Genomic DNA, 19,861 nt, shown 5'->3' with positions numbered 1-19,861 from the left:
TTGAAAGTGTTTCCTCTAAAGTCAGGAACATGGCAAGGAAGCCCATTCTCACCACCCCTATTCAGCATAATACTGAAAGTCCTAGCTAGAGCAATTAGGCAAGACAAAGAAATAAAAGGCATTCAGATTAGAAAGAAAGAAGTAAAATCATCAGCATCTGCTGATATGATCTTATACATACATTTTTTTAATTTACCCAAAGAGTCAGTCAAAAAAACTGCTGGAATTAATCATCAATCTACAAAAAGTGGCAGGATACAAAATCAACATACAGAAATCAGTTGCATTCCTTTATACTAATGATGAAGCATCTGAGAAAGAAATAAAGAAACCTTCCCATTCACAATAACATAGAAAAAAATAAAATACTTACGAGTAAACTTAACCAAGGAACTGAAAGAGCTATACAATTATAACTACAAGACTTTGCTGAAAGAAATTGAAGACACAAACAAATGGAAAGACATTCATGCTCATGGATCGAAAAAATTTACTTTGTTAAAATGGCTATACCACTCAAAGCCATCTACAGACTCAACACCATTCCCATCAAAATACCCAAAACATTCTTTACGTAACAACCCTAAAATTTGTGTGGAACCACAGAAGACTCTAAATAGTCAAAACAATGCTGAGAAAAAAGAATAAAGCCGAACATATCATGCCTCTGGATTTCAAACTATACTACAAAGTCATAGTAATAAAAAGTTTAGTACTGGCACAAAAATAGACATACTGACCAATGGAACAGAATAGAAAGCCCAGAATTAAATCCCAGTATGTATGATCAACTAATATTTCACAGGTGAACCAAGAATATCCAGTGGAGACAGGATAGTCTCTTCAACAAACGGTGCTGGGAAAACTAGAGAAATGCTTGAAGAAAAATAAAATCAGACTTCTATCTTACACCACTAACAAAAATTAATTTGAAATGGATGAAAGACTTAAACATAAGACCTAATACCATAAAACTTCTAAAAGGAAAGGTAGGGAAGAAGCTCATCTTAATTAATCTTGGCAATGATTTTTTTTTAACATGACACCAAAAGCCCAAACAACAAAAGCAAAAATTAACAAATGGGACTACATCAACTGAAAAGCTTTTGCACACGAGAAAAAAAAAATCAAATGAAAAGACAAGCTACAGAATGGGAGAAAAATTTTGTAACCCATATATCAAATAATGAGGTAATATCCAAAATATATAAAGAACTCAGTTAACACAAAAATGAAACAATCTGATTAAAATATGGGCAGAAGAACTAATAGACATTTTTGCAAAGATAACATCCAAATGGCCAACATACACATGAAAAGATGCTCACATCACTAATCATCAACACAATGAGATACCACCTCGTACCTGTTAGGAAGACTATCATCAAGAAGACAAGAGACAACAGGTGTTTGTGAGGATGCGGTGAGAAGGGAACCCTTGCATACACTATTGGTATACTCTTGAGTCATTCCTCCCTCCCACCTTATTCCTGGAACACTTTATTCCTGGCTTGCTCTCTCCACCCCGCTACTTCTAATGTAATTCTTGGTGATCTTAATATCCACAAAAATAATCTTTCCAATACTTTTTGCTTTTTGTTTTCTTCCTCACTTCCAAGGATCTGGATTTTCACCCTACCTTAGTTGCTGTTTCCCACGGTCCTTCCAGTGTTATGACTGGTCATTACCAATAACTACAACCCTTCCATAATTTAAATTCAAGCATTCTACTTTTCAAACACAAACTCCTATCTTTCTAGTTCACTCCCTCCAAGACCTCAATTTCAACAAAGCTTCAACTCACTGGGACCCGTAATCCATTGTCCCTCATCCAACTCTTGTCCTCTATTTCTTACCTGGCTTAAATCCCATGGCACATCATTATATCACTCTCTGACATGTACCCTCAATCCACCTGCCTATTTATTTCCTCAATTGGAAAAAAATCAATTCTATATGCATATGCTCTTTCTTTCTGTTAGCAAGGATGAGGCAGTCCCACTGCTTGGGCAGTAGATCCCCTCTCTTCTCACTCCAGCATTAAAATTTTTCCCTTCTCTCCTGGACCATTCCTACCACTATAAAAACACATTACCATTTCTCTCATGTTAAAAATAAACCCTCTCTTGACCCCACTACTCCTTTCAATGGCCACCCTTTACAGAAATCTCAAAAGACTCATCCATAATTCATTTCTTGTATCCCTAGCCCCTAACCCACTCCAGTCAGGTCTTTGTCCCAACACTCTCCTAAAACTGCTCTTATCAAGAGCATATAGCATGCTTCTGCTTGGATTTGATTTCTTAAACTGGGTAGGAATTTGACTAACTAGAGTTCTAGAAAAGAAAAAGAAAGGAAACAGAGGAAAGACCATGTTCAGAAATAATTTCCTAGAACTGAAAGACACAGACCTTCAGATTTAAAAGGTCTAGTAAGTGCCCAGCACAAGAGATAAATCACACCTAGGCAATTCTTTGTGAAATTTATCAAGGTAAAGGAAAGCCCCTAAAAGCTTTCATAATATCAACAATAATAGTAACAACTACAACTATAATAACAAAAGTAACCAACAAAAAATGAGAATCACACTGAAAATGTATTGTAAGCAGTGTATTATCAGAGGCAATTATCAATATCTTCAAAGTTCTGATGGAAAAATATTTAAGTTATTTAGAACCTAGTTTTTTATATGCAGTTAAACTATCAATCAAATATGATATAAGACTAAAGATATTTTGACCTCATACATTTTATTTAGGAAGTTATTTGGTGATATACTACAGTAGAATAAGAGAACAAAGCAAGAAAGTGAAAGAGAATCAAGAGAAGAAAGATCCCAGGGTGACAGCTGTACATCAGGACAAGAAAATGATCAAACTGAATTGGAATGGGAGGACAGGCTTTATTTAGAGGGAGGTGGGAGGGATGCAGAAAAGGGAAAATGCCATACATTTGATATTCCTTGAGAGATGGTGACAAGGCAGGCAATGTTAAGGAAAATAGAAATAAAAACATCAACACACAAAATACATACAACTGGTCAAAAAAGGAATGTAATCGTGGTATATTACTTGGCTGGAAAATTAGCAATATTTACTTGTTATAGTAATGTAAACACCAGTTATTAATTTTTAACTTTTAGAATCTACCTGTATACAAAGCAAAAAATGACCAAAAGGACATAGCATCAAGTCTGAAAATGTAAAACTAAAAGCTGAGATGACAAGAGATGAGAGATGATGGAAAGGGCCCAACTGAAGAGAACAGCAAGCCCACAAAATCCTCATCCTCATGGCGGGGAGTGGAAAAGATACCTTCTACACTTGTTAGAACAAGAAATCGAGGTGCGAATATATTATTTAAAGATACAAAGGTAGTCAGAGCAATTAAAAATAGTGGTTTAGCTATGTTAGGAAGATGGAAAAGAAAAAGTGGCAGGTATGTGAGCTAAAGTATCACCTATCATAACAGAATATCAAGAGTATATCTCGGGCTTCCCTGGTGGCGCAGTGGTTGAGAATCCGCCTGCCGATGCAGGGGTTGCAGGTTCGTGCCCCGGTCCGGGAAGATCCCACATGCCGCGGAGCGGCTGGGCCCGTGAGCCGTGGCCGCTGAGCCTGCGCGTCCGGAGCCTGTGCTCCGCAATGGGAGAGGCCACAACAGTGAGAGGCCCGCGTACCGCCAAAAAAAAAAAAAAAAAAGAGTATATCTCAATAGATGAATCTAGAAATAATTTCTATGATTTTGAGATTAATTATCAGAAGAAACAGCTAAAATAAAAGAGTATGCTTCTAGAGAGTGGGACTGCCAAGTTGAAGGAACAGAAAAGGTTGATGTTATTTATAAGCCTCTGTAACACTTGAAAGTCTCGCTTCTTATTAGTGTGATAAAATGTACATGTGTGACAGTTGCAAAGGTTTAAGTTACAGAATACCCAGGTATGAATTTTACACCATAGACTAGGATGCAAGAAATTCACATTTTCTCCTCTAATAAAAGTTAATCTGTTCCAAGATCCCATCCTACAGGTGGTCAGGAATTCAACCTCAGTGGTTTGCAAAGACCCTCCCCCCAGGCCTGATGTTGCACAGGCCCTAAGGGCACACTAAGTCTTCAGCAGTCACAGTCTCCCCGGCATTAGGTCCATCCAGCTGGCTGTCAGTAAGTTCATCATCTAACCCCTCAGCCCTCTAGAGGCAGAAAGCAGTAACCCTTCTGCACTTCTACCTCATACAGTGCAAGCCTTTGTTTCTTAAAAAATAGAATACATTTAATAGAAAATATAAGAATGCACAGTGCACAGTGAAAGGATAAGTATTGTTACCTAAAACTTTCCTTTCACGTGTATGTTCATGAAACAATACTCCTTATTGACATCGTTTTCTAAATATCTTGTCTCGTTATAGAGCATTCAGATAATAGCTAGTTTACAAGCGTAGTTTTGCGACTGCTGCTTCCAACAGCCTTAAGTCTTAAAGGCTCAATCTAGTTCAGGTCACATCAACATTAAGACCTATAATATCGACAGATACAACATAGATGAGAGAAAGAACCCAAGCCTCCTAGGTACCCTAACTGCTGAAACTAATCAGGACAATCCAGCAGGTAAAGGCAACACAAGCAGAAGGCCAAAAAAGAAATATTTAGCAAGAGATGAGTTTTCAGGATTTATTACTTTTGCTCTTAGAACAATTTTTAATAATGGCAAATTTAAAGACAATAATGAATCATAAACCATTGAAAAATATGAATCAATGAGTCCAAGTAAAGCAACTAAATAGAAAACTGAATAAGGCAGGGCTCTTGCTCAGAGTGGAATTCTAAGGGCCAGGAGTAGGGGAGTGTCCACGTCTATAAAAGGAGGAGGACTTGAGCATCTCCTGTGCTTTTCAACCTCTACCATTTTTCCTTCTAACTTTATGTGCTTTTAAGGTTACCTGTAAAATCTTTTAAATGAAACATGTTATTATTGAACAACAATGGAGTGGGAAAAGACCAATATGTAATAAATATTGAAAATAGTCAACACGTATTTCTTTAAACATATAGCATATAAATACACACATATTTATGTGTGTGTGTATATATATATACATATATATATGTATATATATATACACACACATATATACACACACACACACATATATAACTGTAATCGTTAAGTAGATGACTGACCTGGGTTGTAATTCATTCTAGTGAGTTAGTGAACCTGAGGACGGTTGCAGAAACCCCTGATTTGTAGCCAACTGTCAGAAGTAGGGGTCGTCTGGGGACCCCACTTGCAGTCGGCGTCTGAAGTGGGGCAGTCACGTGGGACTGAGGCCTTTACCAGGTGGGATGTGAGGCTACTCGAGACAGTGTCAGCATTGAGTTCAACTGCTGGACACTCAGTTGGTCGGAGAACTGGAGAGGAAAAATGACACATACTGGGTGTTAAAAGAAAACCATTACAGATCCAGGGAGTGCCCCTGAACTGAAGGCCAGCTTTGGTGGGGTGCGGACACTTTCAGATAACCTAGAGTCTCCTCTGAATACGCCAGATCACAGAAAAGCAACACTAAAGGACACCTGAGAAATCACCTCTAATTCCTTCACAGAGACTACACAGGTAGTGAGTGGTGCACAATTTTTAGATGTCTTGAGGTTAACTATTTTACAGCTTCCTAAAACAACCAATCATGCGTTTTCTGTTGCCTACAGTGGATGTAATTCTTTCTACCCCAGGCTGATTAGGGAAGTGGTCAGAATAAACCACTACCAATAGGACTTTCTGCACCCTCTTTATACAGCCACACTTGGGGGGTTACACACGTTCTTCTCGCTTCTTACGAAGGCATACCTTAGTTATCTTCCTGCTACCACCGAGACAGCAGGACTCTGTGAGGCCTTCCCAGGTACAAAAGCGCCCACCCCACCCCCGTGTCTCCTGTTCCTTGTTTGTGGAAAAAAGGCTTTAGTCTTCTAGGCCTTCCCTAAGTTCCCAACAGGAGACTCCAGCAGTTACCAGTTAGGAAAGTGAGGGAATGTAGAAACAAAGGAAAAGCAGTCCAGCAAGAAAAGTAACGGTAGCTTAAACACTAGCTCATCAATAAGACAGAGTCCTAGTTCTTCCTCAAGGGATAAACGTAACAATCCGATGCATATCTTGGAGTGGTTCTGCAGAAACTAAGAAGACCCCCGCCCGCCCGCCCGGGGGGAGGATGGTGAGTACACGCTGAGCAAAAGCACGCAGACCCCGGGCTGGCTGGAACCAGAAGGCTGATGATTAACATTCTCGTCACCTCACCACCAACCAATCAGAAGAAAGTCCACAAGCGGATCACACACCCTGCGACTCTCACCCCTAATGTTGCCTTTGAAAGCCCTTCCCTGAAAGCCATCTTTAGGTTTGGAAACTGATGACATGAGAGATTTTAACAGGACTGTGGACAAGCTGCAGGGACAAGGGACAAGGCCATAGGAAGATAATCAGAGCTCCACCGGTGCCAGGGAACCCTGCCGCTGAGGTGAAAGGGTCAGGGAAAAATAAGATCCAACGCTAAAATACCTATGTTCCAGGAGCTGGGCCAGCTTCATTCACACATACTTTCCGACCTAAGGTAATTCAGCAACATTGAAAACTGAGCATTGATATCTCTATTTTGAAGATGAGGAGACCGTAATCCACACGGGTTAAGGAAGCTTAACCTAAGGCCACGTAAACAAGGAATGTCGCCCGCTATTCCACCACTAGGAATGCTGGGATGAAGGATTAAGTTGCAATCCGCTGCAGTTGCCCACCGACAGTGCACCCTGGGGGGAATTCAGGTTGGAAAAAGCAGGAAGCACTCGGCGCTTTGGCTCTATGGCCCCCAGATAGTTAAGATGCATGTGTAAGGAAGAATTTCAATAACCCCAGATTCCTGCAACTTCCTATACATACATAAGAAAAAAAAAAAAAAGCACTAAAATCATTAACTTGAGATGTCTGTTCTCTGTGATTAGCAGTGATCTTTTTGATGCTTGACTGCACGTATTTCCCAGCCAAAAACATTGACATATATGCTGGCTTCTCCCCTACCTCTTCAGAGAAGTTCCTCAGAGCTACCTGGGAGACTGCCTCCTGGGCTAGTGCTCAGTGAGGCCCCAATAAAACAACTCACAGCTGTCGCATCGTGCATTTTCTCCACCCACAGCCACACGTCGCACAACACGCTGTTTGTGCAACAACTGCTGCTCTTACCTGAGAGCAAAATCAGCTGGCTTTGTTACTGCCTCCGTTTGCTGTGACGAGCGTCCTGACACTTTCACTTGGTTTCGTCCTCTTGACCTTCCCAAAATACATGGTAGAAACAAAAAGTCTGTTTCATGTCTACACAATTTTGGCTTCCAAAGCCATCTTACATCCATGAGGGCAACACTCTCTACTACAGGGAGGGCAGGGCCTTTCACTCCCTGTCCACCTGAGAAAATAATGCCAGAAGAGTTGCTGGCTTTTCTGCTCCTCCAATCTAGGTCGTAGGGGGTGGCGGAGGGGTGTTATTTCTTTTTGTTTTTTCACGAGGCCTCGAAGACATTCAAGAAAAGGTAGTGCTACCCTAGCTAGCTTCAGAATCATCTTTTCCAGCTGTAAACGCTTCCTTTCAAGGTCAGTCCTGAGCCACCTAAACAGGTGGCCCCTGGAACACCACGTGCAGCCCTTAAAGCAGGGAAAGAGCCTTGTAAACTATATTGATGAAAAGACTTAAAATTACTTTCCCTTACGGAGACACAAGAGGGAACCCTAACCCACCACTGAAGGAGGAAATACTCTTCTATGGAGGCCAGTGAGGGGGAGGCGGGTAAGAAGGCACGGCAAGTTAGAAGTCCAGAACTGCTCCTGTCCCAAGTGTGGAAGTAAAAGCCAAGACACACATACACACACACACACACACAGGTTTATGTGTATTCTGATTCCAGAAAATACACACACACACACACACACACAAAATATTAGTTTTCTGACACTAGCTTACTAGCACCAAAAAAGTTGAGAATTTGCTTAGTGTACTCTACTAAGCCAGTGTTTTAAGTTATCATGTTCTGCGTTGGGCTTACAATCCAGCAACGGGCACTTCAGTCTCATTCAACATAACAGAGTGGCAAATATGTGCAAACACTGCCCTAGGCTCTTGGGATACAGCAGCAAATAAGACAGACAAAAACGTCTGCCTTTCCCTTTTCCCTGCACTTGTATTCTAGTGGGGCGGACAAGAAAGAAGTAAAATATCGCTTTGAAATGTATACAAATACCAAATCACTAAGTTGTGTAACAGGAACTAATAGCGTTGTAGGTCATTTATACTTCAAAAACAAACTCACAGAAAAAGAGATCAGATTTGTGGTTACCAGGGGCAAGGGGGAGGGGTAAAAAAAAAAAAAGCAGTCAAAAGATAAATACTTCCAGTTATAATACCAGGGATGTAATGTACAACATGGTTAATATAACTAACACTGCTGTACATTATGTATAAAAATTGCTGACTTCTCATTACAAACTAAAAAATTCTATTTCTTTACGTTTGTATCTATATGAGATGTTGAATGTTCACCAAAACCATTGTGATAATCATTTCATGATGTACGTAAGTCAAATCACTGTGTCGTACACCTTACACCTACCCAGTGCTGTATGTCAGTGATATCTCAATAAAACTGGAAGAAAAAAAAAGAAATATCCAGGTGGGATGGTAGCGGTGGTGGCGGTAGGAAGGGTGGAGGGCTAAGTAGTGAATTGTGGATATATTTTGAAGAATACAATCCCTACATTACTTATTACACAGGGTTACTGAGAGGATCAAGTGAGAAGGAACATCAGTTTGAAAACAATAAAATCTTACATAAACTTCATTAAACCGATAAAGTACATGCTCCAATCTCTACTACTGAGTCAACATTTGTGATACTGTTCACTTAGAAATTCAATAAGTATTTGGTGGGAAGAGAATGCAAATCCATCTTGATTAAACTGTAGTTAGTGAAGCGCTTGATGTTCTATTTTAATGGACTTTACTAAATCACAGAATCAAGCTGTCTCAGGAGCCTTTTCTAGGTGTCGTCGAAAAAGCCTACAGAAGAGCTACAAGCAAGGCTGATTTTAAAAAACAGCAAGCTCTGTTAGGACCTCAAGATCATGAGACAGGCATATACATTACTATGATAGTGGTTAGGGAGTGAGAGATGCTACAGGTAGAATAAGCCTTACAAAACTGCATCCACAGAATCTAGAAAGTCTGCCACGAGGCTTCTTCTAGAGCGCAACACCATGACATGCGTAACTTGCAGAAGATCACAGCTCCTCTTAAGCAGGAGCTTTCCAATGTGAGGTGCACCCTTTAAACACGAAACACCGTGGTGCCTCCCGCACTCAGGTGAAACTAAGTACCCTGCCTTCCAGGCAGACAAATGGGAGACAGATGCCCCAAGAGGGAAAGTGTCTGGAGCAAAGCACTGCTTTCCAGCAGTAACAAAGACACTGAAATAGAAACAGGGCTTTACTTCCTACCCTCTCCTATCAAGACTCTGCCATCCTGTCTGGACCGTTAACTGCCTCCCTCTTTGACGTGTCTTTCTGTTGTTAACAGCAGGTTTAGGTTTTAGTCTAGATGGCCAAGCACTTGGTTGTAAGGTGTAGGGGTTCATGGAAATGCCAGAACTGCCACAAGGGCATTAGTATGTTTTGCTGCAGGTATTAAGACAACAGAAAATTATCAAGAGCTTTAAAACCTTGCCACTGAAAGCGTGTTCTGTGTACCAGAAGCATCAGCAGGGAGACAGAAATGCAGACTCTCAGGCCCACCCAGACCTGCTCACTCAACACTCTTCAGGTTGGGAAGAAACTCCCTCAGGTGATTCTTAAACTTGCTGAAGTTTAAGAAGTAATGTTTTACAAAACAAATGCACTAGCATATCTTAGATGTATTAGGGGTACGGTTAGAAAGAAAAATCTAGTTATTTATTTTCTTATTTAAGAATTCAATTGTTGAGTGTGAAGATTATTCTGTTTTATCACCACAATCCTTGGTCAGCCCTCACTTCACATTTATAAATACAAAATATTTATGTAATGCCTTACCTACCTATGTGTCAGGAACCAGTAAGTCAGCAAAATAAAAAATGAGCTGCACAAATGTAGGCTATAGAGATTCATAATTATCTTACATCATCAATATTTATGTTCAGATCATTTTATCCTACAAGAAAATACACACATTTGCCAGAGGCAAGTCTGACATTTTAGCAAGTCTACATTTTAGATTTCTACCATAAGTACTCAATACATATGTGTGTACATGTAAATGTGTATATACATGTATAGGCACACTATGTATGCATGCTTGTGTAAACATATAGACATACATATGCACACATGCACGTAAACACACATACTTCTGGCCTTTAAGGAGCTACATAACTATCAAACATAGCTATATCGTCTCCTTAAGAGCAGAGATGGCCAAGGTTTTATTTCCTTGAAGACATCAATTCATTCAAGACTGAGAACAGTTATCAATATTTCAAAAACAGGCAGAAAATGTTACCATCACTATGAAAACAGACTTTGCTCTCTGAACCATGGATCCCAAAACTGAGGAATACTGCCCAGCAATACCAGTTAGATACCTGTCTACCTTATTCGCTAAGAATCCGAGGACACCTACCAAATGTGTGCGGCTAAACAAATTTTTTTTTAAATATTGGAACTTGAGAAATAAAGTTCAATAACTAAACACTGAATGAACGGATTAATAGTTTTATAAATAAAACTAAGAATAGATTGTCTCAATTTTATACCAGTATATTTTTAAAAGGGAAAGAAGACAAGGCCCCTTTTCATCTCACATTTAATTATCAAAATATTCTTTAAAATATTTAGAACTCCAATGTTTATGACAGTACAACAAATTATAGTTTACCTGAAGAGGAACTCTCACTTTAAAATTTTTTTTTTTTTTTTTTTTTTTTTGCGGTATGCGGGCCTCTCACTGTCGTGGCCTCTCCCGTTGCGGAGCACAGGCTCCGGACGCGCAGGCTCAGCGGCCATGGCTCACGGGCTTAGTTGCTCTGCAGCATGTGGGATCTTCCCGGACCAGGGCACGAACCCATGTCTCCTGCATCGGCAGGCAGATTCTCAACCACTGCGCCACCAGGGAAGCCCTCACTTTAAAATTTTTAACCATGATTTTCAGGAAGCTATTTCAAGTAGCATATGAACTTGTATACAGGAGGTCTGACTACCTACTTACACTTTCAGTGCTTAGGGACAAAACTCCTACCCCAACTTCAAGCTCTCTCTCACCACCTCTACCATCCTTTACTTGTTGTTTCTTCCTCCATGACGGGAAAACACTGATCTGAGAGAGGAGTACTCAGAAAGTGCAATATTCCACTGTGCCCTTTAATTTCTCCTGTAAACCAAAATATAACAGATTGAAGGAAGGATAGAAGGGAAGAAGGGAAAAGAACCCATTATTTTTTACCACTAAAATCTGACAAATATCTGTGATGGAAAAAAGAGAAATTTGTGTATTTTGAAATTATTTTAATTTACAAATAGAAAACATCTTGGAAGAAAAAAATGAAAGAAAACCACAAAACATATAGGCAAATTTTTACTCCATGAGCGTCTCAAATCCTCACTTGTTCACCAATCCCCAAGATGAAAAACTTTTCTAAAAAGGTATTCAGCCACCACTGTAAAAGAAAAAAATATGGTCAATTTTGAGTGTACATAAGATTTTAATAAGAAGAAAAATTTGAAATGCAATATGCTGTAATTTTATGGAACCAAAACCAGTTATTTGAGAATCACGCCTACGTTACTCCAAAACAGCACAAAAGGGAAGAAACTGAACTTTAAAATCTTGGAACTGAAAAGTCCTTACAGAGGACATGGCTGCTGGAACAGGCTTAATCTGTTAAACCTCAGAATCCCCATTTGGAAAACACGGTTAACAGTCTAGCATAACATCTTTCTCAACAAGACGAAAAATATGAATTACATAACAGGCTGTTAGTTGAGAACTTTTTCAATTTGATGTACAAACAGCCATTTGAAAATCAAAGAGTGCACAGTAGTACGCTGGTTCTCAACCACTATATCTTCCCATAATCACTCAAAAACCTGGATCAATGATGAAAATAAAAATCACCTTCTCAGGCTTCCCTGGTGGCGCAGTGGTTGAGAGTCCGCCTGCCGATGCAGGGGACACGGGTTCGTGCCCCGGTCCGGGAAGATCCCACATGCTGCGGAGCGGCTGGGCCTGTGAGCCATGGCCGCTGAGCCTGCACATCCGGAGCCTGTGCCCCGCAACCGGAGAGGCCACAACAGTGAGAGGCCCGCGTACCACAAAAAAAAAAAAAAAAAAAACCTTCTCTACAGAAGACCTTCCAAATTTCAAAAGCATAAACATTAAAATTGTATACTGAGATATAAATTTTAAAACTGTGATGTTAAAGGAAGAAAATAATTCCAGTACTAGATGAAAGTTATATTCCTAAAAGAAACACTCCTGCATCTATACTTTAACGTGAAGTGCTTTAAGTGCTTATATCATTAAACTGTATTGCCACAACTAAAATACCCACAACTATAAAACTCCTTTAAGTTATAAGCCTGTGGATATTAATTTTGACTGCTGTAATTGTATAGAAGAGGAAAAAATTTCGTAAGGAAAAAAATGTGATAATTCAGCCTAGTGAAAGAGAAGCGTGTGTTTATACTTCACTTGCTACTGTCTCAAAATGATTTAAACAGTGATTTATGCTCTTTCAAGCAGGAAAAAAAAGATTTCTTTTAGTTTTACAGCTGTCATGTCGTATCATGAAAAGACTTAAAGTTTTCTGATAGCTTTCTCACAAAATGTTTTATTTGGCCTTCATTTTAATGTAAAAACTATCTAGAGATATATTTTTTAAACTCTTTAAACACTGAAAACAATTGTGTTACTCGAAGAAAAGTTTTCTAAGCAACTAGCTTCCAAAAGGTCATATTTCAACAATCTGACTAGCAAGGTTGGCAAAAGATATATTGTGCCTGCTGCAGAAATGAGAATTAAGAGAAAGCAATTTTTTTTTTAAATTTTCTTTTTATTAGCTGGTCAGAGTTTGAATGCAAGCCAAGGTTTCTAAGAGGAAAAAAAAGCAAAGAGCAAGCATAAAAGTAAAGACATATTGTCTTTCTCCTCTGACTTGCCCTCTGTAAGTTTCCCTGTGCCCTTCATTCTGGCAAATACTAAAATTCATCTCAGTCAAGGAACACCACAGCACAGCACCTGTATAGTATAGTGAGACCAAGGCAAAAGGCCACTGATAACGTGCATTTTCCATCTAAAAGACAACTTCATTCAATGGTTCTTTTATACTAAATAATGATAATTAATCCTTGGATCTAAGCACACTAATACCACATGTTGATTAATTATCCAGTGACAAATAAGTAACATTTACATTTTACTGGACGGAATCAACCTAACAGAAATAGCCTTGGCTGGTGAATAAATGGATCCTTTTTTCTCAACAATTCAAATCAGTGAACGTCTGTTAAGTCCCTTGCCTTTTTTTTTTTTTTTTAACATCTTTATTGGAGTATAACTGCTTCACAATGGTGTGTTAGTTTCTGCTTTATAACAAAGTGAATCGGTTATACATATACCTATGTTCCCAGATCTCTTCCCTCTTGCGTCTCCCTCCCTCCAACCCTCCCTATCCCACCCCTCTAGGTGGTCACAAAGCACCAAGCTGATCTCCCTAAAATAGACAGCTAGTGGGAAGGGAGAAAGCAAGTCTTTAACACTTGTTTCAAAGACCTGTTGGGAAGAGGTGGACTAATGAATCTCAATCCCGAAAGGGTCTGCTAAGAATGCACTGTTCTAAAAGGTACTTTAGGCCACAACTCAGATAGTGAAATAAAAGATGTTTGAACACAAAACTAGGATAAATAACAATGTTGAACAGATTAAAAATGCAGAAGTCTTCCGTAAGGGAATCTAGCAAAAAGGAATTTAACAAGGGGTAATGTTCCACTCGTAGGCTAAAAACAAACCACACCAATTATGTAAACCCAGGATAAAGGAAATTTATTGTAGCCGTTGTCTGTGAGAAACTGAAGATTTTAGCCTTTAGCAAGAAAACATCCACAGTAAGCACTGGATTCTAAACATTGGATTTTAAGAGGGCTTAATGAAATGCAAACTGGAGCCTGAAGTGAGGCCACTGACTCAGGATGAGTAGTGGTCTCAAACTGAGCCGGAATGAGAGACGGCCTATACAATGGTTAAGAACACAGACTTCCGAGCCTGGGTTTCACATGCTGCTTTACCACTTATAGGCATGCGACGTACTTCCTTACTCTCCATGCCTCAGTTTCTTCATCTATAAAATGGAAATAATAATACTGCTACCTCACACAATTGTCACGAGGGTTAAACGAGTCAGCTCACATTAAGCTGTGTGTCCTCGGCACACAGCAAGTGCTCAATAAACGTTAGCAATTATTATTACCATCACGATCCTTCGAAAAAGGTTAAGAGCCTGACGTTGTTCACTTAATTCAACACTTACTCAAGTGTTTTCAATGTGTACAAGAATACAATGGACTAGGTTCTGCAGTGTACACACACACACACTACAGAATATATACACATACAGTTACGTATTAATATTACCTTATCAATTAAATAACATTCATAACAATTTAAAGAAATAACTCTGTCAGTTACACCTGTCTGACAAGGGACTGGGGAGCAGGAAGCAGGAGCACTGAGCTTGTGTCACAGACTCCACCCTACCTCCTGTTTACTGATCAGGTAGGGGCTGTAGCCCAGAGACACAGAGCTCAGGTTTCCTAATTCTGCTTCAGGATTCGCTCCGTGATTCAACTATTCCAGAAATGGCAGTCCTCACTAGGAATATAATAGAGATTTCTGAACTGATGGAGGAGGTTTGAGACACTTAGTCCTTTCCAAGTCTAACTTTCTGTGATCCTAAAATACCCCTTTTTGGCATGTCTGCATAATAGCTATGAAAACCTACTTAAGAAAGCCACCTGACAATACTCATCCAGTCTCGTCATTTAAAAGACAACTTCCACCAGCATCCATAATACAATATCTAGTACTTAAAAAGACTTATAGTTTACAAAGCATCTCCACCCCATAAAATAAGCCTAAAAGGCTTCCCTCATGATTATCTCACTCGTAGGTAAGGCTCAGAGATTAGGTGAATACAAAATCACAGAGCAAGTAAGTACTGCAACTCATACTAACTCTTTACACCAAACAAAATGGCCTAAAACTGACTGCTCTCATTGCACACTGCCGTAAGGTGTTCCCAACAACTTGTAACGAATCTTGTAATGAATCTACAAAGCAAAAGCATCTCGAATAGAATAAAGTCATGCCAGTGTTCCTCTGTCTCTTCTCCTCCTCTCTAATAGACCTAAACGTATATTAGTATCAATGGCTCATTCCATTTAGGTTCTTACCCAAATTGTTTTTTAGGGTTTTACATGACCTAAGTCATTAATCTTTCCATAGCCCTAGTTAGGAACTATTATCCTTATTGAATAAACTGGGCACAGAGGAGCTAAGCAAGTTGTCCAAGGCCATGACAACTATTAAGTAACAAGAAAGAGAATCTAAACCTAAGCAACCTGGTCCCGGGTTTGAACTCTATGGCTGTAGTGATTTTCAGACGGGGAGCATTTTCTCTGCACCTTAAAAATCTTGTTGACAAGTTAATATATTGCAGAAAGAGGACTTGGATTTGAATATTGGTCCTGTCACTGAATACTTGTTTTGTCTCATACTGAGTGCCTTTAACTCACTTCCTTGATCCTTTAAAATTTTACTTATTAAAAAATTAGTGCCTATCTCATAGAGTAACTAAAAATTATATAAGATTTAAAGTCACTCTAAATTATCTGATACTCAGTAAACAGCAGTAGACTGTACCAACATTAAGAAGTCAAGAAACATACCTGTGTATTAACGAAATAGCAGGCTGTTAACTCAAATAGTCTGCATTTTCATTCTATCCTAGATATTGTCTATTTCATAAAGTTTACTTACACAATGATGTTATTAATAGGAATATGGATCAACTTCACAAAAAAGCCAATGAATCCCATTATAGCAAATCCTATTGCAGTTGCCATGGCAATCTTCTGGAATTCTGGATTTAAAAACACAAAATTTACATTATTTTTTGCATTGTCACTGCAAGTATAGGGGGAAAAGAATTAGCACTGACATAAATTTACTGATGTACACTTCTCCTGATAATAAGTATATAACTTTAAATAAAACACGACAGTATTAACAGTAAATAAGGTATTTGACAGATGTTTTAACTTACATATTTTATTGATATTTAATGATATATAAAAATAGACTGCATGTTCAGGCTAGTGATTCCATCAACCAGCACTGACATATTTATCTTCCTAGCAAATGACCAGAATACCAAAAAGAAATGAAACATGGACAGAATACACAGTATCTGTCTTAAAAACTTTGTAACATTGCGAAAAGTATTAATTATAAAAGCACAGAACATAACTTTTTATAAATAATAGGTCAACTGTCTTTGATATTATAATGAAGTCAAAAATAAGGCTTGAAAAACCGAACTGGGTTGAGCACAATTTTATGTAAAGGTTCCAGACCCCGGTTAACATTTCCATTTAAGGTTATTTCCTCAGGGAAGCTCTCCCTGACCTCCTGACTTGGTTAGTCCTACTACATGCTGTCAAACATTCCTCTATTTACCTTCCATAATACTTACCACAGCAGTAATTAAAAATTGTAATTGTCATTATTTATGACTATCTTCTCTCAAAGAATCTAAGGTCCATAAAAGCAAGGACTGCTCCCTATTGTATATTTTTATATATTATGCTATATACGTAATATAATGCATCATATTGTCTCTATTATATTCCCAGCTCCTAACTCAGACAACAGTCAATAAATGAATAGAAACAGACAAATTGTGGCACATCTTTTAACACATGAATTGTGATAAATAAGAAATTAAACTTCCTAGGTTGGCACCAACTATGCTGTTGATTTCACGGTAAGGCCTTTTTTGCTTGGGGGAGGCTTGGGGAGGAAATGGCACCACAGGAAGAGCTCCACAAGATTTTCCAGAGCAGAAATGTGACAGATACTAAAAATTCTAAAGTCATTAAATACGACTAAGGCAAAAGCAACATGGAAAATAAGGCTTAACAAATAACCTTATACGATGTGAAAATACATATAAGAGAAAAATTTATGAGGTGTGTAAAAAGTATACAAGATTTAGGAAAAAATGACAATGTTAAAAAACAATAAAGCAAAATAAATCTATAAAAATGTTGATGAGAGAATTGCAACAATTATTAAACAGGAAGACATTAATCAAATAAAGGGCTTAGAGAATGCAAAGATTTAATTTTTTTCTCTCATTCCAAAGCTATTTATTACCTTTTCTATCCGGTTTGGTGCATCTTTTCACCAGCCGAATTGAGTCCTTCACAAACTGCCGACTCGGCTCAACGAACTGCATTACCTGATCCATGATGCCTGTTTAAAAAACAAAAAAGGAAAAAAGATACTCACTGATGTTATTTATTATAGAACAAGCACTTGCTGAGTTATATCAAAATGTAAATGAGACCAGCCTGATATGGGTGGGCCGATATCTCACAAAAAAACAGACTCCAAAAGTAAACTGACATTATTTTTTGCAATCTCCAGCCAATCATCAAAACAAAGGCAATAAGAAAACCGCAGGTCTTGCCCGTGTTCTTATCACTGACAAAGAGCACAAGCTCTTAATATAAAAGGGCTCTCACTACGAAAAGGCTAATAAGCACTTGACAACAGATCCGCTCCTCACCCACCCTGCAGTCCTCCCCGTTGGTCCTGCTGAGGAATCAACAGCGTTGGGACCCAACAAATATTTGCTATATTTTATTTTAAACTCCCCAGACCCCAGTGTCTCGTGCAGTGAATGCCAACTGTGATGTTTCAAGGGCCTAGAGTAGAGGTAAATGTGGACTTCCATCTGACTGTTCCAAACCATGGCCACACAACATTTTAAGAGAAGATTTTCTCTGCATGGGGCAGATCATTTGTACAATTTTCAAAACCACAAAAACCGGCTAAACCAAGACCCTGACTCTCAGAGGCTGTCCGCTGAAGGCTGAATCTTTAGCTCTGGACACACCTTTTAAGAAAAAGGGCTATATGTATTTTACCGATGGGCTCTCTTGGGGAACCCATCACACAGTAGAAATGTCATCCAACCTTGGCTCTGACAGACACTGGCACGACAGCGAATGAAGCCGATTCGCTGCTTGGACTTCACTGTATTTCAGGTGCTTACAACCGTGGCCAGGCACCCAGATACTCGGTAAGCTTTTGTTGAGTTAATGCCACCCGCCAAAAGTGGTGGTTCAAATCCCTTTCTATGAAATGCAGCCTCTCTAAGTCCCGGGTTCCTCACCCAGGAACACTGAAAGGACGTCTAGAATTCTATAAACTTCCCGGGCCAGGTGTGCTGGGCCCCTGCAACACACAGAAAGTAACGCCTGTTTCCTTAGTCTTGCACTTAACTCTGTTCTGTAAATCCACTGAGCCTAAACTTTACAGATGTCGTGATAAATGCGAAGGGTACTTTCAGGAAAACACACACACACACACAAAGAAAAAAAAAAAAACCCGTGCAACACCCAAAACACTGCACTGAACGTCAGGAGAGAGGATCCAATAACCCAATATGGCCTCCTGATCCAGACTGTAGATCAACCCTTTCACCGTCACAGCACAGGGAGGAGCTCCTCGAGACACGCTCCACACACACGGCCCCAAAACCAACCCCGAAGGGACCCTCCGTGACCACAGCACCGAGACGGCAGAAGCGTTCCCAGCAAGGTGGCCGAGCCGGCGCGGCCGCAAAGCCGGCCCCGAAGGATCGAGGCCCTGGAAGCCCTTCTCCCTCGGGCACGCAGGCCGCGGCCCCGGGTCCGCTTCCCCCGACGCCGTGAGGGCAGGCGGCGGACGGCCGAAGGGCTCGCCCACGTCCGCCGCCTCCGCGAGTGACCAAACGGTAGCGCGGAGCCCGCGCCAGACGATACCTCAGCTGCCCGCGGTCCGCTCGCCAAGTCGAAGACACGTAGCACGACGGCCGACAAACAGGAGCCGACGGGAACCGGAAACCGGGCTCTCGTAGTACCCGCCCACCCCTCCGTTCATTGGTCCTTCGGGAAGACGTCGGCGCGCAGGCGCAGTCCGACGTGCGTCTCGGCCCCGCTTCCGGAACGGGCTCGCGGAGTGTGAGTCTACGGCACCGGCCACGGTTTGGGCAACTCCTTAGAGAGCGTGGGGCGTGGCGTGGACCCCTGCGTGGCGTGGGCGGGGCGTGCCCCCCGCCGCGCTCCTCACCTGATCCCCCCCCCCGGGCTTCGTCTTGGGCGGTGATCTCTTGACTGCCCGTCCCTTTGTACGTATTTAATTGTAGTCGTCAACAATGAACCTTATAAGCAACATAGTGTTTTGTGACCGACCTCTCTCGAAACGGTCTCCCACCGACAAAACCTGGCCTTCCTCTGTGTCCATCTTTGCAATTCCCCAGGAATTGAGGCCATGATCTGGGTTTGCCGTGGGGACATGGTACAGTGTATACGTGTTATCCGACTATGGGTTTTGCTGAGACTATTATGAACCCAGACATTTGGTGCTAAGTGGTGAGCTTCTCAAGCTGTGATGTTATGTTTTTGGAATGAATCAGTCTGTCCTCGATTATTTATCAAGCACCTAAGTTGTATAACGCTTTACTAGGTGCTATGAATGAG

The 19,861-nt window shown here is 40.3% G+C and overlaps 1 protein-coding gene across 12 annotated transcripts in view; it reads right to left on the bottom strand.

Annotated features, from left to right (window-relative positions):
• The window catches only part of SEC61G (SEC61 translocon subunit gamma), a 164,478-nt gene extending 145,234 nt beyond the window's left edge, over window positions 1-19,244 (bottom strand). For 6 of the 12 annotated variants that reach the window (XM_067042927.1, XM_067042924.1, XM_067042925.1 and 3 more), the window contains exons 1-3: window positions 19,153-19,222; window positions 17,490-17,591; window positions 16,092-16,194 (exon numbers count right to left, since the gene is read on the bottom strand). In XM_067042927.1, coding sequence (XP_066899028.1) covers window positions 16,092-16,194; window positions 17,490-17,583 — 197 coding nt within the window. In that variant the 5' untranslated portion in view covers window positions 17,584-17,591; window positions 19,153-19,222. Of the gene's footprint in view, window positions 1-5,191; window positions 5,407-7,225; window positions 7,313-11,542; window positions 11,716-16,091; window positions 16,195-17,489; window positions 17,592-19,144 lie in introns of those variants that run through there. The other 6 variants (XR_010842346.1, XM_067042928.1, XM_067042930.1 and 3 more) reach the window with 5 other exon arrangements.
• Window positions 19,245-19,861: the final 617 nt, after the last annotated feature.

This window comes from Kogia breviceps, chromosome 9 (genome assembly GCF_026419965.1).
Source record: "Kogia breviceps isolate mKogBre1 chromosome 9, mKogBre1 haplotype 1, whole genome shotgun sequence".
NCBI lineage: Eukaryota > Metazoa > Chordata > Mammalia > Artiodactyla > Physeteridae > Kogia > Kogia breviceps.
This window is presented reverse-complemented; position numbering and strand designations above follow the sequence as displayed.